General features: G+C 31.4%; 1 protein-coding gene across 1 annotated transcript in view; it reads left to right on the forward strand.

Annotated features, from left to right (window-relative positions):
* The window catches only part of LOC149484223 (prolactin-releasing peptide receptor-like), a 67,090-nt gene extending 63,270 nt beyond the window's left edge, over window positions 1-3,820 (forward strand). The window contains exon 3 of the mRNA XM_089701827.1: window positions 3,284-3,820. Coding sequence (XP_089557953.1) covers window positions 3,284-3,311 — 28 coding nt within the window. The 3' untranslated portion in view covers window positions 3,312-3,820. The remainder of the gene's footprint in view (window positions 1-3,283) is intronic.
* Window positions 3,821-21,761: the final 17,941 nt, after the last annotated feature.

A 21,761-nucleotide genomic window follows, 5' to 3' on the forward strand; every position in this document is an offset into this window, starting at 1 on the left:
ATAAATGTAAACAAATTATTATTTTTGTTCAATTCAAAGAATAAATTTTCCACATTAATCTAAACATTGGAATTACATTTACGTACCGGTTGTTCTTGGAAAACGGAGATAATAAAGACGCTCATTCTATCAGATAGAACAAAAACATCGAAATGAATACGCCAACGCAACCGCAAAATTAATACACACGCATATGTACGATTGATAAATAAATGTACACAAATTATTATTTTTGTTCAATTCAAAGAATAAATTTTCCACATTAATCTAAACATTGGAATTACATTTACGTACCGGTTGTTCTTGGAAAACGGAGATAATAAAGACGCTCATTCTATCAGATAGAACAAAAACATCGAAATGAATACGCCAACGCAACCGCAAAATTAATAAAACGATCAAGTACAAAATTAGTTATTGGAATATTAAATGATTATGTACACGTCAAAACGATACCCTCTTTGAATTCTAAACAGCATTAATAAGCATAATCCGACAGGTTTATCGTTACGGCATTAGGGGCAAGAATAGGCACGGTTAATTGAAGTTGTTCTGGCACTTTCTAGAACTTTGCTAAACTATTTGTTAGTGTTTAGATTAAACATGTATTATAGTAGGTACTAAAAGTGATTTAGCTGCTCACAACTGTTATTTACATTTGTAAGGGGTGCCAAAATTGTCTGTAGTACCCTTAGATCATTAAGTAACTTACTGATTACTGTTACTTAATGATCTAAGGTAGTAACCCCATTTAAGATCACTTATTAACCAACCCTTTACGTTAATTGTCTTCAAATACTTGTAATACTATGAGTCTGTGAATAATATTGTTGACTCAATGAATTAGTTTCGTTTATTCTATTTTCAGTATATTTTATTAAATATACATTATTATTTAAATTATATTATATACATATTTATATTATACTGAGATATAAAAAAGCTGTAACTTTCTATGCCTTTATCATCCACAATATCATATTACCTAAAAAATATTGACCTACAATGGCCGTCGTAATTCAGTACAATATGACGTGATGATAAGTGAGTCATCATGTTTGTTTGATCAGCTTTTAGTTAAGGTTCTTATCTACCAATACATTTGTTTTTTAGATAATATTATATGTGAAGTAGCGAACTACGTATTATTTGATGTAGATTCGATATATTGATGCCTAACCGCGTTTTTTGACGGCATGATACTAAATAAATAATGTCCATTACCTAAACGATTCCACTATGATTTAATGTAACCCTATGTAATATTTTATTCTAATCTATTCAACAAAACATCAATACTTTCGTATTTTCATACAATATAAATACAATTTTTATAACTTTTTAAGCATATGACGTCATAAGTCGTTTCTTATGCTCTCAAATACATTTTTAAGTGGGAGATGAGTATGCTTCGATTCGATGAGGATATATCGCACCCTTATTGTTGGCATGTATATAAATATATATAAAATTAACTCAATCCGAAAGAGGAATAAAATCGCTGGTTTCAGTATCACTAAAATTTTCATACGATAAACTGAAACGATGAACTTTTCAAGCGTCTTTCATATTATATCATCGAAGTATATTGATCTAAAGAGAAGTTTTTGAGCTAACCTTAATAATTATCTAACATACTTATAATTCACTTTCCCTTTCTACAGCACAAGATGCAATTTTTTGAAAACTATCTTGCGTGCAAAATTAAAATTATTATAATTTTTACCCAAGAATGCTTCTTCTTTTTTTAGTTCTTTATTTCAATCAAACGTTCGCTTTCTATGTTAGAAAATAACAACTCCCTTCTATTTTATAAGCTTTATTCCTTTGGTTCTTGTTCCTCAAGACATTACTTTGCATTTAGCGACAGAGTTTACGAGGCATGCTGTTTAACAGGCTTGGCTTTTATTTTACTTTGGAAAATAAACTTAATTTTAGAAAAGTTAAGTGTTCCTTTCAAGACCATCTCTTATATAAATTCTGAAACGTTTTGAACATGATGTACTTTACAATTTTTCACTTACCTACCTATATTTCATTTGCAAAATATCTAACCTAGAAATAACTGCTAAACATTCAATCCCAAAAATAAAATATGATGTGTATTGAAAATAACGTCACCATTTATATAGACCAGTGCCGATAATTTTTGAAACAAAAAAAAATCACAGTAGGATGAAACCTATTAGAAAAAGAGGAGAATATGATGAAAATTAAAGAAAAAATAAATACAAGTCAATCCGAGTTTGGGAAGTGGGAGCTTTTAAGGCTAAAAAATGGTTTCACATGATTTCCGACAAAACTACAAGTCCTATGGAAAAAAGTTCAATGGCAAAGTTGTAGGCAATAAAAAGTTCTACAACTTTTTTATTTACAATTTATTCACATAACCTCAAAAAGTTGGGGAGCCTTTTGTTCATTGAAATCTCTTCTTCCTGATGCTGTAAAATATAATATACATAACCATAGGAAATTTACTCAGAAAATGCATACAAATAGTGTGATAATGAGCTTTTACTAAATCAGGCAAATTTCTTTCTTAATTATATACACACTAACTTTCTTGTATCTCACAAACTTATTATTCCAAACTAGTGAACTATCAAATATTTATAAATTGTCTTCATTTCGTAGGCTCTGTCAATTAGGCTTTGATCTCAATTTTAATGGGCGACAGTTGCTTGTAGATCGATGCTTCAATTAACAAAGACCAAACTTCTGTCGATATTTCACACTTAACAGGCTCTATTGACACTTGACACTGCCCTAAGTTGTTACAACACCAAACTCAAACCCTTAATGAAATTTATTTCATTACTTTTACTTGTTAGATGTTACTTTTATCATTTTCAACTTTCTGTATTGTAAATGTGTGGTTTAATTATTAATTTTTGTGTCAATTCACAGCAAAATAAATATACAATAAAAATAAACACTTTCTGCCGTCTGTGTATCTGTGTGCTTAGACTTTTAAAATTACGCAACAGATTTGGAAAGTTTTTTTTTTTTTAATAGATAGAGTTCTCGAGGAATATTATTTTCTAAGTTTTAAACGAAGCGGGCGAAGCTACGGGCGGAAAGATAGTCGATTATAAAATGGTCTAGTCCTACTAAATTATTATGCATTCGTATGATCGTTATTTTCACATTTAACAAGCAAATGATGGCAGCAGAGCAATTGGCCCAAATGGCTTCCCCAAATAGAATTAGGCCAACGCAAAATTCAATTTACATAGACCCATTGAAGATATCAAGTATTAATTAAAATTTTATTTGGTTGCAGGAACTCTCCGACAGCACGCAACGATTAAGTGACGGACTTAACATTAATATAATACTGTTAATTAAATACTACATTGAATTGTTAAATTGTAGGTTCCTATATAATTGTAAATAATTGTTTTGAAATGTAAAATCTCATTATGAGGAATATGAAATTTTACGCGTTACTCGTTGACGTTTGGAGGTTTATGAAGTTATATATAGCTTTGTGATTGTTTTGCTTTCTGTGATAGATAAGTTCTGCTTATAGTTATTGTAATATATAGTAATTTACTATTAAGATTATTCGCAAGTTGGTATCCAAACGGCCTATTCGTAAACACCTAGATGTAAATTCTCGTAAAACTAGTTTTAAATTATCGTGTTTCTTGAATAAACTTATGAGCCCAATTTCAAATTGGATTGTCCTACTTATACTTAGTATTTATTTTGAAAAAAATAGTATTGATGTTGATTCTTTTGTATTATGCTTTTAATTTTGGTTACAATCCAACTTTGAAATTTCGAGTTTATGAAGAAACAAATATAAATGTGTCTTAGATTATTTATTATCTTTAAAATATTTATTGTACAGTTAGTAAACGTAGTATCAAAATAGGTAATATATATGCTTAATTTAATGTATAAACATAACAAATGTATATCATATTGTATGTTGAATGATTGGAGATGAAATAAAAGTTGATTATTTTGCAATTTTGTTTTATTATATCCTCCAGTGTTCTTTGAGTGTTGAAGAATTGAAATAGATTGAAATCAATTTTGATATTCATCAATAAGGGTAAGAAATGAGGTTGATAGAAAAACAGTACCTAGTATTAAATTATAATTTGTGGTAAAACATAGTTTAACATTAAATTCAGCTAAACTTTAATGTAAAAATAACACAATATAATTACCTTTTCATGTCCATCCATACAGAACTGATAAGTTAACTATGTCAATTCAAATTCAATTCAATCATGAACAACAAATTACGACTTTTACAACCAAATAAGATGATAATTATCATAATTACATTGTATTATGATTAATATAATAATATTATGACATAATAAGCAAATGACTTGCAAAATGGAACTAAATAAGTAAAAAATAACCGATTATCAGGACTAATAAACAATGATACTTAGCATACATTTACATACATTTAAATACGAGGAAACTTTTAGATAAATTACTTACGCAGTTTTGTTTCCTAACTCTTTTGTTCTATCTTTTCCTTTATTCTCAGCGTGGGCAACTACATAATTAGGTGACGTTTATTGTTAACTATCAGGTGACACCTCTTGGGAGTCATTTCACTAATGAAAGTGTGGATAAGCGTATTCCTATTTCCTGGAATATCTAATTTGTTTACTAATTTATTATTTAATTTTGAGAGTAGATACTTTTTAGTTAAGTAACTTTAACAAACTGATTCTAAATAGTTTCACCAAGAATTTATGAAAAATGATCTACCAACTGCAATTTTTAGGTTAAATTTCACATTGATTTTAAACTCTACTAAAACAATGGCTCTACAAAATATACACATAAAATTCCAGTGAATAACAGACACAAACGGAATATATAAACACATGAGAGCCTAAAATCTTAAAAACAAATATTTGAGTTTCACATAGAAGCTTCCCTTGGGAATTAAGTTAAAAGGTTGTCTTTTAGAGTCAAAGTTTATTTAAAGCTCCAGAAAGCACCCAGAAAAAAAATATTGAGATAAAACGAATTTTACATAAAAATAAATATGCAGGTACATTTTTATAACAAATACTATTATTATATAAATTTTCTACACTTGGATATTAAAAATAAACACAGAAAATGGTATAAATAATAAATTGATCTCATTTCAATAGCTGTTTATGGTAATATGCCAAATAAATGTTTGGGCAGTTTTATTTGAAATTCGGTACCTACTCGGTAGCTTAAATGTTGAAATATAATATGTTCGGACACAACCAGCACAAAGTGATAATTAAATTTTTAAAGCCTAATAGTATCATTGCTTACAATAGTACCTATTTATGAAGTACTAGCTTTCCACCCGCGGCATCGCCCGCGCAAAAGAAAGAAAAATCCGTATAGTTCCCGTTTCCGTGTGATTTCCGGGATAAAACCAAATAAACTATGTCCTTTCTCGGGTATCAAAATATCTCTATAGGTACCAAATTTCATGCAAATTGGTTCCGTGTTTAAGGCGTGATTGAGTAACAGACAGACAGACAGAGTTACTTTCGCATTTATAATATTAGTATGGATTACATCCTGCTACACAACCTAGTTTCAAAGTTATAATCGCAATTGAAAATGCGTATTCTATCAAATGACATATGTTTGGAATGTTAAAACTTTCTGCATAATGGCCATACCGTACGTTACTTTGTAAATTATAGCTCCGTACTGAAGGTACGATTAAAATGTTCTGAACGAGATAATTACTATGAAGAGTGCCAGAAAGAATTTTCTCCTCTTTAATAATTAAAGAGCATTATTTATCTTTATTATCGTAATTATACTGATGTACACGTGTAATTAATATAATTATTAAAAACTTAATTTTATTTTTAAATCGGTAATGATTTGGACATACGAATCAAAAGGTTCTATGGTCGATCGCTGATATTGACAAAAATGTCATAAATCAAATCAGTAGTAACATAATATAGACCAGTATTTTTCCCGAAAGCGATTATAAGAAATCACAGGGGAATAAAGCAATTTGGAAATAAATTGGGCCTTAAATAAAGGATAGACAGTTCCTGCGGTACATTGTTGATAAACTATTGGTATATTATTGATAAACTAGAAAGCCTTTCAATAATCGTAACGTTTAATATTCGTCTCAATGCGTACAATGCCTAAATTTTCAGGAAAAGGGGGCCTTAAGGTACAAAAAACACGCAAACGTACAAACAAAAAAGTTAATACTTTTTGCACATTCATAAAATTTACTCATTTGAACTGTGAACATGTATAACTTGATGCTATAAATTTCTTAAGATACAATAAAATAAGTGCACAAATACAGGTGCATTTTATTCCTTTTCTCGCAGACCAATGGAACGGGAAACCCGACACAATTGGAGAGAGATCACTCGCAGTACCGACAGCTTTACGTACTCGAACGAGAAGTACTAACTGTTAAACTAACAATTTCCAGGTTAAAATTTATTGCTGCTTTATCCAGTTAAATCCTTATTAGGCGGGTCAACACAGAGTGAGCAGCCTCGCAATTGATGCGCGAGCGAGCTGATAATTAGGCCGAGGAATTCGCTTGTGATGTCATTTTCCTCGGCCGAGCCACGTCCACACTGACCGAGCTTCTTCACGCGGCAATTGCTTCGCGAGGATGCTCTCTCTATGTGGACTGGCTTTATTTTAATTAATGACTTTATCATACACACTTTATGTGACTTTGATGTGATTTCAAAAATAAGTGTTAAGTAATATTTTTTTATAGTTTTAAAATCTTGCATAGATACTCACATCCTCCGAAGGCTCCTTAGCCGTGGTTTATGTTCGATTCTTACCGACTAAAACTGCTGGATGGGCTTGATGTCTATATAGCTAGAATTCGTACACTCTAGAAGTATCACTAGTAAAATTCAGTTGCAATCGTGATATTTCCATACATTCGCGAGGCTGCTCACTCTACTACTCCCACCTACTAACCAATCATTAACTGAAAAGCTACTATCGAGGTAATTAAAAAGGTCGTTATAATATATTGGCGCGGTGGTAATTATAGACCATTGTATATTATCCTCTTAATCAAATGAATAGCTGCATTCTGATGTAACTGATGAGGCATTCTGGACATAGTTATTAGGATATTGCTCTGTGGGCAAAATTAATCAATGGCTGATGTTACTGAGATAAATGTATTAGGTGACATTTGACACTTTGTGCAATTATTAATTATACGTGACGTGACACTAATACGTTTTAATGAATGGAATAGAACGAATTAAATGGAAATTGTAATTGGTAGAGTATATTTAGGTATCGATCAATTTTTGAACACTAAATATGCTTAAAAAAGACTCGGATTAGTTACACCTATATTTATTAAAAAAAAGCCACCACTAACTAGCTTATTAAAAAAAATCATATATATAAAATAAAGAAATTGAAAGATGTCTCTAAAACTTTCGGTTCAAATATAGTTTTTATTATATTCAAAACGTCTACATTTTCACCAATGTGGACCTTTTCAAAGGTATTATTATATCACACACACACAACCTATAGATTTTGTACTAAAATAATTATGTAAAGTTAATAGGTAGTAAATCTTACGTCACTCCTAGCTCTATTACAGAACATTTGCATCGGTCGTTTAACTTGACAGCGTCATCGTAACGTGACGTCATCGTCGTAACATGACGGCATTGAAACGTTACGTCGCTCATTTGTTTAATTAATTTCCTTCTTAGCGATATTGATTTGTTTTAGCGTTTCTTAAAGTTGCTAGCAATATTTTTGTCGTGTTTGTTTGCTTTTTTTTAAGATTATAACGGTGTGTTTACATTAAATGAACATAGAGCTAGAGCTAAAGCTAGAGCAAGAGCATTATTTCCTGATCTTTTAGTAAACGAAAACTCATATACAGTATTCTTCAGTATTAGAACATTGCATAGATTCTTTTCGAACGCACTAAGAACAACGAAAGAATGCTCTACGCCTGTTTACACTAAAAGAACATAGTGGGGTTAGATTGAGCATTCGCTTGTTTGATGTAAATCACGTAAATGCACCGTAAAAAGGAAAAATTCATGTTTTCAGTTGTGTCAAAATATAAGCAGTTAAAAAGCCTTCCTTTAAGTTTATGTTACCTACTTCTTTAAAGTTATATCATTTATCAGTCAAGAAGATGAATGGATCTAATGATTTAAATTTATTTATGAAACTAGCTTCCGCCCGCGACTCCGTCCGCGCGGAAAAATTAAGATTTAGTTTTTTTCTACGTATTTTTCCGGGATAAAAAGTATCCTATTTTATGCCCAGGATAATAAGGTATAATTATACCAAGTTTCATCGAAATCGAACCGTTAGTTTTCACGTGATGCCTTCACATACAGACAGACAGACAGACAGACAGACAAAAATTTCTTTTATCACATATTTGGGTTGAGTATCGATCCAGTAACACCCCCTACTATTTATTTTTTCAATATTTTCAATGTACAGAATTGACCCTTCTACAGATTTATTATATGTATAGATTTGTCTCTTTCTAAAGAAATTGAAAACTAAAGTCAACCCGGGCGGAGTCGGTGTGAAAAATAGATTTTAATTTTATAATAAAAAGGTGATAAATATAGGTCAAAGTAAGCTTCTTTTTTTGGAAAGGACCAAAGACTGCCTTTGAAGTTTGTTCAAAGGTCATGATCATGAAGCAAAAGTTTCAGAAATAGTTCTCGGTAAATAACTATGATCTATCATCGCCCACATTCTGTCCTTATTTAATTTATAAAAAAGATTATTTTCGGTCAAAACGAGATAATTACGTCACTTTATCATAACTGAAGAACTACTAAAAACTATAGGTATATTATAAAAGTTTCATAATAAAAAAATAATTTAATATTACTTCTTATAAAATTTAAATAGAGAGAGAGCGAGGACGCAGGTATCAGAAATAAATAAAACAAGTAGGTTTAATTAAAAAAATATAGATTTTATATTGGACACACATTATGGTATGTTAGAAAATCCGGACGACAGTATGAAAAAAATGTCCAAATAGAAATATTTATTTATATGTATAAAAGAAAGCTGGGAAACTAAATCAGATAATTCTTGGTATTTATATAAAACTCTTTGCATACCTAAATAATATCATAAACTTTATAAATCATGGAATTAAGGTATTTCGTTTACTGGCGATTAATGTCCTTTCTTTTGGTGTCGTAAAGAAAGACAAATTAAGTAATTTAATAGATTGTTTTCCTCTGTAAATCAGAATTCTCTCAGGAGCTAAATAAATAGCCAATCCATTTCTCTTCATTAGCCACTTTAAGTCATCTCTAATGTTCCAAAATTTATTTGATATAAATTATTTATTCTTTTTCATTTTGAAACAAATGATTGAGAATAAAAACTATTACATTCACTATAACAGTATATATTAGTTTCATTAAAATTGTATGAAAAATAATTAATAATATACAGCTAAAAAACGCGGCGTTTCAACTGCGTCATGTATTTCCCGGCTATCTTTCATAAAATTTGTATCTGCGTTTTCATAGCGTTAGAACTTCTGCGTAAATAGTTACGCAGAAGTTCTAACTAAAATATAGTGTTTGAACAACTAACAAACTAAATGACAGGATTAAATATTATGTCTCTTATAACGAGGAATTAAGTGCAACATTTAGTTCAAATAGATGTTTATTTATTTAAGAAATATAAAATATACTGAACGAATAAATTATTTATAAAAAGGTTTACAACTTAACTGAAAGTATATGATTGCTGTTTGCATTAAAAATTTAATTACATAAACGATAATAAAAATTATGGTAAATGCGTGTATACTTCGTTCCAATACCTTACATCTCAAAAATTATGATTAATTTCAATTTAAGTAAAAACCTTGTAATGCCTTTTGTCTAGTTTGTTCATTAAAATGAAGATAATTCAGAATCCACCTGTCAATACGCTCTATATTTTAAACTAACGATAAAAAAGCTCTAACTTCAGCATATTTTGTGCTGTGTCCATTCATTTAGAATATCGGAGCGGTCCAATAATATTAAAATTTAGTTTTGAAAACATATGAATCTTTAAAATTATATTAACACAGTTTTCGAAGCAGCTATATTTTTGAATGGACGTCAAATTAACCAATGCTAACCAATTTGATTAGGAATTATTCAATGGAGATTATTTTCTATTTATTCCAGTAAGAATTTACTTTATTTATCTTGTTAACGAAATATACAAATCATTAGTATTATAAAATAATTTGAATGTTAATTTATATTAACAATATACTTTCGAAACTTGTCTTTGTAATGCAAAAAGTATATCTACTTTTTCAAAATATGTAATATAGAAATGAATCGCAAAATGTGTTGGTAAGCAAATAACTCGAGAACAGCTGAACCGATTTCGTTAATTCTTTTTTTATAATATTCCTTGAAGTTTCTTATGGAGAAAAAACGAAGCCGGGACGGACCGCTAGTAGTCAATAAAATAAAATTTCTTTTCAAACAGTACAATAATACTAACTATTGTGGTTATTGTCACAGTTTGTGAATTAAAACAAATTGCCCTTTTACTAAATTATTATCATCAACTCACCAGTACATTTACAAAAGCAAGAATGAACAGAGGGCTTAGCAACAACCGTTATTAATCATCCCGCTGTGAACTCTTTCTGTATGATTGATCGAGCCACACTAGAATTTTATTTACTTACGAAGCATATTCATAAACTCTATTTGTGAATCTTTTGTACGTTTTTATTCAGTTTATCATAAGGGTACATTGATAAAATATTGGCTGTGTTATATATTAGCTAAAAAAAATGCTGAAAACAGTTAGTATTTCTGTAAAAAAACACGTACGTACATTAATTCATATTAAAGTTATAAACGTCTTTATTTTTAGTAGTATTAGGTAAGAAGAAATAGGTAATATTTGAATCATAAAATTGACTTAGTTCGGTTTGATTTCCTTTTTCCTTACTTTGGTACTTTACTAAGTACCAAAGTAAGTAAATATAAGTTAAAAGATTAATACTAAAGTATCACTTAAACCTAATTCACTTAAAACAAAACAACCTCACCTTTTACCAAGTTAAATTTTTAATGCCTTAATTTCCCTACAGAAATGAGACGTTACCTCTCCTAAAATTAAAAGCACTTGACAAAATGAAACAAGAACGTTATAAAGATATCTAGTCTGTCAGTTTGGTTGGCACAACGTCTTACAGGGGATTTTCAACTTCATTAAGGGGACGTCCGCTATATTATTTCCGCTTTTCACGATTAATTTTTATAGAAAAAGTTTTTACCTGTTTGTTAAGGGCATTATTAAATCTACTATATCGTCGTCGTTGACCTATGCGTTTATTACAGATGGCTTATGGTGTGATGGTGTGATGGCTTATGGTGATCAATGTTTCCTGTGTTGATACACTTCAATTTAAAATATAAATAAACAGTATAAAGCAAAGTCGCTTCCTCTGCCCTATGTCTCTATGTATGCTTAACCCTACAGTAGTCGAGTATCTAAAAGTGACGTGTGAGGTTACACGCGTAGACCACGCGAGTACTGTAGGGTTAAATCTTTAAAACTGCGAAAAGGATTTTTATATGTTTTTTTTAAAGGTAGAGTGTTTGAAGAGGTAATAGTATATTATTTACTAGCGGTCCGCCCCGGCTTCGCCCGTGGTACATGTTTACGTTTTCTCTACATAAAAACCATCCTCGTACTTCAAGGAATATAATAAAAAAAGAATTATCGAAATCGGTTCAGCCGTTCTCGAGTTATGCGCTTACCAACACATTTTGCGATTCATTTTTATATATAAGTATTTATTAGGTTTAAGACAAAACGGACAGAGCTGCGGGCGGATAGCAAGTAATGAAATAATATATATTGAGCTTCAGTTACCAATACCTATATCTTTGATGCCATTATATTTTGGATAAGCTTAATGCATCTGGATATAAGTGGATAAAGCTCTCGGATTACCCAATATTGAATTAATATGAACGAATACTTAAAGAGTGTTATCAATTAATATTGTGTAACGAACACAAAGACTGAAACATTATAGAATCGTTTGATAAAGCGCATGGAAAACTATTTACATAAGGATTAAAAAAACTTCATTACAATATTCTGAGCTTAGGCTAAATCTTATGTCTAGAAAAGTACATATTTGTAAATCGGCTAACCCAAATAAAAATCTAAGAAGAACAGCTAAAAAGTTATTTATAAAATAATCACTTGATTTCAATGAAAGGAAAGGGAGAATTTATTCACAAATCAGTTAGGCTGGCGTCGGCCAGTCGGCCTCCGTCAATCCATCAGTCAATTCCTTCAGATATTCCTATTTTCGTGTGCTTTGATTAGTTGAGATAAACATCAGCTGTAATTTACAACGATATTATGTAATTAAGTCTATTATCTATACTAATATTATAAAGCTGAAGAGTTTGTTTGTTTGTTTGAACGCACTAATCTCGGTAACTACTGGTCCAATTTGAAAAATTCTTTCAGTGTTAGATAGCCCATTTATCGAGGAAGGTTATAGGCTACATTTCATCACGCTACGGGCAACAGGAGTGGAGCTACGGGGGTGAAACCGCGCCGAGCAGCTAGTTTATGATATAGAGTTAATCTTAAAACATTAATCTCAAAACATTCCAACCTGAGTTAACATAATATTACCTACAGATATAACATACAAGCAGTGCCCCGCGGTTTCACCCGCATTACTCGGCTCCTGTTGGTTTTAAGGTTATAATATATAGCCTATAACCTTCCTCTATAAATGGGCTATCTAACAGCGAAAGAATTTTTCAAATTGGACCAATAGTTCCTGAAATTAGCGCGTTCAAACAAACAAACAAACTCTTTACGATTACTATTTTGAAAATCATTCTTGTATAATTCTATTTATAATAAAATTAAATTGCTACCGACTCTACCAATGCGTCTATTTTTTTACCTTTTTTGTTAAAGCACCAGGAAGGTTCTTATGGAGATAAAAATCGAAAAAGTGGCAATAGGCATAACAACGTACGCTGGGGCAGCTAGTTAAATCTCAATAATTAATAAGTGAAGAAAGAGCATTGTACCCAAATTTTACTACCGATGATATAAATAAAAATAACATACATTATATTCATTTGATTTGATTGATGATGCATTTGACACACACACACACACACACATAAAATATTTTTTTATTTATGGTTATAGTTGAATTCTTACCATTGTACGTACGACCACTAGTAAAAGATAAATACTAAATAAGCAGATCAAATAAAAGCCTTGGTTTCACACTGAAATATTTAATGTAATGTTATGTGTATGTAATGTACAAAGCAGTATTCCATCATCTGACAACGTTGGTTGGTTCGCCCTTACGTTGTTACCTAGACTGATAAATAATTCAAATACATTAAAGGTACGATATAATTCAGTACATTTGTAACCTTACTGTTACATAATGTTACAAACATTACAAAGTAACTGTTAAACTTCCGTTACATGGAGTTTTAGTCTGTACAGTTTAAAGTAAAAAGTTTATTTACTTATTAAGATGAATGAAATAAATATATTGTGTTATTTACCATTGTCTTTTTGAGAAAATCTAAGAAGAGCTAACTTAATAGCCTTGATGCACTTTTAAATGTTTTTCACTGTATATAATATTTATATTTCTATTAATAATTTCATAGTGCCTTTTTATCTTTTTAAGCATTGCCAGTTCAGCCCTAATTTTCATTATTTCCGGAACATAAAATTGTACGTGAAAATTACTCTAAAGATAATATGTATATTAGTTAAAACAATACCTATATTCTATGACTTGCAACCTGAATCCATTGATCGCGACTACATAATATTAAATTCCTTGCGCTAAGTACACAGTAATACCAACAGGTCGGTATTGTGTTAAACTCGTGTGTTATAATATACGTAATGTTACTGTTCATTATCATAATCAGAAACTTAATATGATACTATCGATATTATAAAGTGAAGAGATAAAGGAATTTTAAAGTTCTAAACGGATTATAGACAGCCGACAGGCAAACGAAAACGGTGTTATGGGTTGTAGGGGTGAAAAGTAAACTCTATTTAGAGGGAAGGTTGAAAAAATGTTCTGCTATATTGTGTAAATAACAATTCAGAACCTTCGTATTAACCATTGCTATTAGAGTGATGAGTGATTTATTTTATTAACCCAGCTACCCTAGCACCACTCCTATAGATAATAATAGATACATTTAAACGGACACTAACATACACAGAAGTCAGAATGTTCTTATCTCTACTAAGTGCTTTGTGTTACTATTGAAAGCAGAGCAAGCAATCGAATTTCTCACTCCATTTTAACCCCAAAGATATATCTGTATAATACAATTAGAAGACACGTGTAGCTCCCAAAACCAACTCCCAACTGCATCTTACACTAACTTCATTTGTAAAACCTAGTTGGTCGGATGCTACGACCCGTACCATGATGTTTCACAGCAGTATTATTTCCAGTGTGGGACAGGGATGGCGCTAGATCCTACTTATATATGCGAAAGAAAATGAAAAAAAAATGAAAAATATATTTATTTAATTAAAAACCATATGTTTTACACAGTTACAATTGTATTTATGTTGCACGTTTTACATTTGGCTTCGTCTAGGTTTATAATAAAGGTTTACCAATAGTACCTACCCACACTAGGCAAGCCTGTATCGTGGGCATTGAGACGATTATACAAAAAATTGGGTGTCCTCGGTATAATCAACTACTAGTTAAAAATGCGAAAGTTTTTGAGCATGTATATGTATGTTTGTTACTCTTTCACGCAAAAACTGCTGTCGGTTATTTTCATGTTATTTGGCACACAGATAGACGGTAACTTGGATTAACACATAAGATAGTTTTTATCCCGGAAACCCCACAGGAACGGGAATGTGCGGGTTTTTCTTTTAAAACCCGGGCAAAGCCGCGGGCGTGAGCTGACCTACATAGCGCTGTCATTTTTCCATACTGGAAATAATACTGCTTGAAGACATCATGGTACGGGGGTTGAATTCGTTATCGGCTTCTGTATAAGAGGATTTAGTGACATTGTGTAACTTCGTTTTGGAGATTACGGCCTATTAGATTGAGATTATGTGCAGGTGGTTTATATAAAGTTTGATTCAATAATTATGTAGCAGGTTTATCTATAGAAGGCCTTGGCTTGGAGTTTACACGCTTTTGGAATACAAATGTTCATTTGCATGCAGATGTAGTTATATCTTCAATTAATTGTCATATGTTTTACTTATAATATATATGAAAATTATACCAAAATTATACAAGAGTTGAGTACAATATCCTTATTAATAAAAATAAATAAAAATCATTTATTGAACCAGAATACATAATCCTATCCTACTAATATTATAAATGCGAAAGTTTGTGAGGATGTGTATGTGTATGTTTGTTACTCTTTCACGCAAATACTACTGAACTGATTACAATGAAATTTAGCACACATAGAAAGTAACTTGGATTAACACATAGGCTAGGTTTTATCCCGGAAATCCCACGGGAACGGGAACCATGCGGTTTTTTCTTTTAAAAAGCACGCGAAGCCGCGGGCGGTAAGCTAGTCGATTATAATGTTCTCCAAATTTTCTTCCTATTATCAAATGCAGATTTGCAGAATTCAACTGTTACATTTTATTATAATACATGTACAAATAACACATGTTTCTAAGATCGCACAAATTATTGCTCAAAATAAACATAGATTCACAATTTATAAGTCATTATGTTTGTAATAATATGAATCAAATGAAATCAATTTAAGAATATGATTTGCGAACATTATTACAGCTGCAGCGGTTGCTATAAAAATAGACGATGTTTTTTGTAAGTGGCTATTTAATATTCAACATTGGAAATGTTGTAGCGAAGAGAATTTTGGTTTATTTATGTAATTGCAAATGAGTGAATAGTGAATTTTAACAAAAGCATTCATAATATGTTAAAATTCACCGCCTACTTGGTACACGTAAGAGTAATACTGAGGGGCCTTGCTTTTGATTCCCTGGTGAGACTAAGAAAAAAAATCTCGGTCTGGCAGGATACAAAAGGCTGATCACCTATCTTTCATAAAGATAAGTGATTAGTGATACGAGGACACGGAAGTTTAAGTCTTTCGTTACCAGAAATCAGAATGCCCAACATTTTGAATCGTCATAACATATTATATTATATATTAGAGGTCCGCCCCGGCTTCGCCCGTGGTACATATTTCGCAATAAAAGTTAGCCTATGTCCTTTCTCGGGTATCAAAATATCTCCATACCAAATTTCATGCAAATTGGTTCAGTAGTTTAGGCGTGATTGAGTAACAGACAGACAGACAGAGTTACTTTCGCATTTATAATATTAGTATGGATTAATACTCACCATTTACCACAGTTTCAAAAAGCGCTTTCTATAGAGAACAGGTGAATTTAAAAACATTTTTTATTGATGACACAACAATGTTAGGTATTCTAGAATCCTGCAGACCCAGGTCATATCTCCAGGGATCTCGTATTGATGAAAATGGTAATTTCATCAACATTTCGAATCCTATACGGACCTTGGTTGTGACGGAAGGCGACTTGTATATTTAAAGATTGGGTATATTAGTAGATTTTAGACGATTTTAGAAGATTGTAACAAATGAGTTTAGGAGTAGAATGTAGAGCGTGTAAAAATTAAATTTAAAACTAAAAAGTAGCTGATTATTATGATGTATCAAATTTTCTTTATTTCATTGATTTACTTTCGATATTTTACACTAAAACAATAACTCAACTTTAAAAATGTGATTTTATGCCTAACCTACTAGCTTAGCCTTTCATTTAGTTATTTTTATCGCAGCAATCTTCCTCTCATGACGCAATAATGCACCTAATATGAGAGATCAACCGTATGGGGCAGATGTATTTTGCATAAATCTGTTTCACTGATCGATTTTCTTTAGGAACAAGTGATCAGCCTTCTGTATCCTGCCAGACCAGATTTTTTTTTCTTTATCTCCACCGGGAATCGATCCCAGGGGCTCCTAGACAAATGGCAGAAACGCTAAATAATAAAATCCAATATCTATAGATACTAATTGACATAAACGTATACCTTTTACTTATGGTTCGGTATGGCAAGGAGGCGATAGAATAAAGCATTAGAATAAGTAAAAGTGGGTGAAGTCGTAAATTGAATTTTACTACGGTATTATAACACACTCGGGACATACGAGCACCCTTGAAGATGTATTTTATTCCCTCATTCAATTTGTTCCCATGTGTCTAAGTTATACGGATGGATTATCTTGGTCGGTTTTGCTAACATTTTCGGATGTTGATACACTATGTTTATTGGCTTAAGAAATAAGATATTGGGAGATATTATTATAAAATTCGGGTCTGAACATGTTTATACACTATGTATATTGGCTTAAGAGATACATATTTTGGAGATATTATTAAGATGTATCTATGTATTTTCTTTATGTAACTAACATAGTATTTCTATGTGTGTAATAGCATAGATTACAGGGTTATATAGAGTGTGTAATTTTATTACCATAATAATTCATTCTACTATTTACCACCATAGAATATTGTTTATACCTATAATTATCTATTTAGAAATTTTAAGCTATTGCATAGCTTCTATCGCGGGCCTTGAGCGAGGGGACCGAATCGAGAAATTCCGTAACTAAAAAACCTCACGCTCCCCACTCCGACGCTTGGCTTCCGTGGCTTGAAGGCATGCTATGCAATAGCTTTACCGGGGCAGTCCCCGAGTGCCATACGTTTTTTTTTTTGTTTATTAATATCTAGTACATGATTGTATCTAGTAAATGTGATTCGTACAATGTACAATAAGAGATCATATAACACTTAAATTCCTCTAAACAACAGACAAAGCGATATCAAACATCTGAAACTTACATGACAAACTTACGAACTCATATCAAAAGCCGCAACGCGAATATCCTTTAATATTTACATAGATACTAGCGGCCCGCCCCGGCTTCGCCCGTGGTACATATGAAAAATAGATGTTGGCCGATTCTCAGACTTACCCGATATGCACAGAAAATTTCATGAGAATTGGTCCACCCGTTTCGGAGGAGTATGCAGACTAACATTGTGACACGAGAATTTTATATATAAGATTCATGTAAAATCGTGAGCGGCATATAAACGGGTTGTTGTTATTGATATTACAAGGGTATATTGCGAACATCACGCAGTTACTTCGACACGATCTCCCTTGTAATTATATCAAGGCGTGTGCGCTAAAATGCTGCATATCAAATAAAGAAGGGATGAGGAATCGAGAATCTTAATTGCTTGGAGACCGCGACTTCTAATTTGTAACGAAAAGAGGAATTGTCACTTATGACTAGCTATTAGCGAATGCGGCCCCTTTATAATCTCTAATAATAACTCATTAATTATTTTTAAAACTAGATTTGGGTATTCAGTTACAATGGACAAATAGTTTTGGCAGTTTTAGTAATAGCTAATATACAATTATCAAATATGTTTAAATAATCATTCGTTGAACACATTTTAGAGCATTATTTTCAATAATTATACTAAGTAATTCGTACCTAAACAATTTTATACTCTTTTATAAGAAGTATTTCTGCTCTACAATAAAGCAAAAGCAGCATTCTAGCGCTGTATCGGATAGATGTGTGAAATTCTACCCCATCTGGGTGCCACGAATAAATGCAATTACAAGAACAAACTACTTTCTATCACACCATACAGTTGAACAGCTTTGTAATGCGATTTGTTAAAGAAAGAAAACTGTTTATTGCGAACACATACGGTGTAAACACGGATATAAAAGATATAAAAATAAATTGTGTTTTGTATTATTATTGCAATTGGTTGTAGATACTATTTATTACGATAATGATTGCCTATGAGAACAAAATGTTTTAAATTTAAGATGACGTTAGTAAAGGTTAATTATTCCGAAGGGAGAAGTAGGTACCTACTACCTATAGGTAGTAGGTAGGTAGTACTTCTCCCCAAATTTGACAAATCTCATATTATATATAATATGAGATTTGTCAAATTTGCGGTTAACACACTATTGTAAAGATATTTTTAAGATACACATTTTCCATTTAAAATTGTTTATAGATCTATTTATTAAAATAAAATAGATGTAATATACGCACAACATGATCACAACACATCTTATAATTTATGATCATAATTGACAATAGCTTTAAAGCGCTTAACGCACAAAATTAAATCGCTGCAAAATAGCGCTAAAAATAAAGCTAATTCCAACAGCTATCAACCGAGGCGTTACAGCGCGTTCAGCTTTAAATGCAAAATAACTATCAAATCGATGAAGCCAATCCATCGCTTTATTGCTTCAGGCTGAATACATTACTGTTTTAATTACGTTCGCGATACGATTTTTAATTTCATCAACCGCTAGGTAAATGACTGAGGGAGGAACAAACAAAGCCCTTTACAAAGTAGACATTATTAAACCTATTTGAGAATGAGTTTGCGGTTTCGCATTATCATTTTCATTGAAACTATGTTTTTGGCAACGTGAACTTGGCGATAACTATTGATGGATATCAGCTTGATTTGTATTTTTAGAAACGTCTTAAAGGGAGTAAAGCATTTTTCTCATATCATTTTTTAAATCAATAATTGTTTCACTAAAAATTTAATAATACGACAGTAAGATCACATACATAAGTATATATATACTAGTGGTCCGCCCCGGCTTCGCCCGTGGTACCTACATGTTTAAACTATCCTATCTCTCAAGTTGGATCGAACTGCACAAGGTGTGCGAATTTTATTATAATCGGTTTAGGAGTCCATTGAGGACAAACATGACACACACGAGATTTATATATATTAAGATTTATACAAGGGACACTTACATCTATTAGGTACTTGCATAATGGTAACCAGTTTGAGTAACCTAAAAATAAATAAATAAGTAGAATTACAAGCACTTAATATTAAATCATTTAGAAATATTCGTACCAGTTACTCAAAAAAGATACTAGTTCATTTCTCCCTGCAATCTTTTACACTTCCCTGTATTTCTACGTTAATTCTGTTAACCGCATTTTCCACCAGTCAAAGGATGCATCAATATTCACAGAGCCATGCATAAATACATTTTACCCGGCAATCTATTTGCGAATGAAATTAGCGAAATTAATCAACGCTTTAGAACGCTTTGCATTATAACTTACTAGATTTCCGCCCGCGGCTTCGCCCGCGTTTGCAAAGGAAAACCCGCATAGTTCCCGTTCCCGTGGGATTTCCGGGATGAAAACTATCCTATGTGTTAATCCAAGTTACCCTCTATATGTGTGCTAAATTTCATTGTAATCGGTTCAGTAGTTTTTACGTGAAAGACTAACAAACATCCATACATCCATACATCCTTACAAACTTTCGCCTTTATAATATATATTAGATATTAGATAAGCACTCTTTTGCACTCTTTTCTTTTGAACATTTTGGAGACAAGATTTTGCGGTTCTCTCTTTTTCGTATATGGCTATAATGAAACAGTTATTAAGTGCTAGAAATAATAAAGGTTAAGTAATAAGCTATTGCATAGCTTCCATCGCGAGCCTTGAGCGCGGCGACCGAAGGTAAAAATTCCGTAAAGAAAAAACCTAACACCTCCCTCTACAACCGGCACAGCGATGCGATGCTATGCAATAGCTTTACCGCGGCAGTCCTCCAGTGCCACACGTATTTTTTTTTGTTCCCTATATACATTGTGTGTGGAAAATATGGAAAGAAAATAGAAGATAAGAATTTAAACAAGGAGCTTTGTTTTTACTTTACTTATCATCAGAATCGGTTCAGTAGTTTTCACTTTTACTCTCATATTAGTGACACTTGAAATATAAATAAGGTCTTCATTTCACTTCGTTTATGCGTAACGTAAAAGTAATACAAGTAGTGTTTTGAAACTGATGAAAACTAACTCTCTCAAAATGTTGGATTATATTTTATTCATAACCACGAAATTAATATTCATGAAAATGCAGTGATATTGAATTTTAAATTTCTGTCCAAAATGAATTTGATTTGTTTTATCTTTGATTCAAAATAAAGTTATAAGTAAATTTTATTAAAATGTTATAGTACGAAAAGTTTTTATTATTGTGAAAATGTTTTTAAATTATCATAAATTATAATCCATACTAATATTATAAATGCGAAAGTAACTCTGTCTGTCTGTCTGTTACTCAATCACGCCTAAACTACTGAACCAATTTGCATGGGTATGGAGATATTTTGATACCCGAGAAAGGACATAGGCTACCTTTTATTGCGAAATATGTACCACGGGCGAAGCCGGGGCGGACCTCTAGTTAAATATAATAGGTAGAATATATTAAACACAAACGGTATATGTGTAAAGCTTCAGTTATTATATGTATAACTTCATTATATTATTACGACACAAAATATGTTATTATCGTAATATAGCACTATGCTAAACTACACATGATACATAATATATAATATTATCCTTTATATTAGTTATTATTGCACTACCCATTTATGTATTTATTCCTCTATTGTACCAAAGGTTGTCTGGAAGAAATCGCTCTAAGCGATAAGACCGCCAATTCTTGTACTTAGTGTAAGTTATATTTAAGTTTTTGTATTTCTTGTTTTGTTATCTTTAAGTGCAATAAAGTATTTATAAATAAATA

The sequence above is a fragment of the Colias philodice genome, chromosome 12, assembly GCF_061535455.1.
Source record: "Colias philodice isolate Cphi_HAF_F1 chromosome 12, ilColPhil1 Martin Lab GWU primary, whole genome shotgun sequence".
Classification (NCBI taxonomy): Eukaryota; Metazoa; Arthropoda; class Insecta; order Lepidoptera; family Pieridae; genus Colias; species Colias philodice.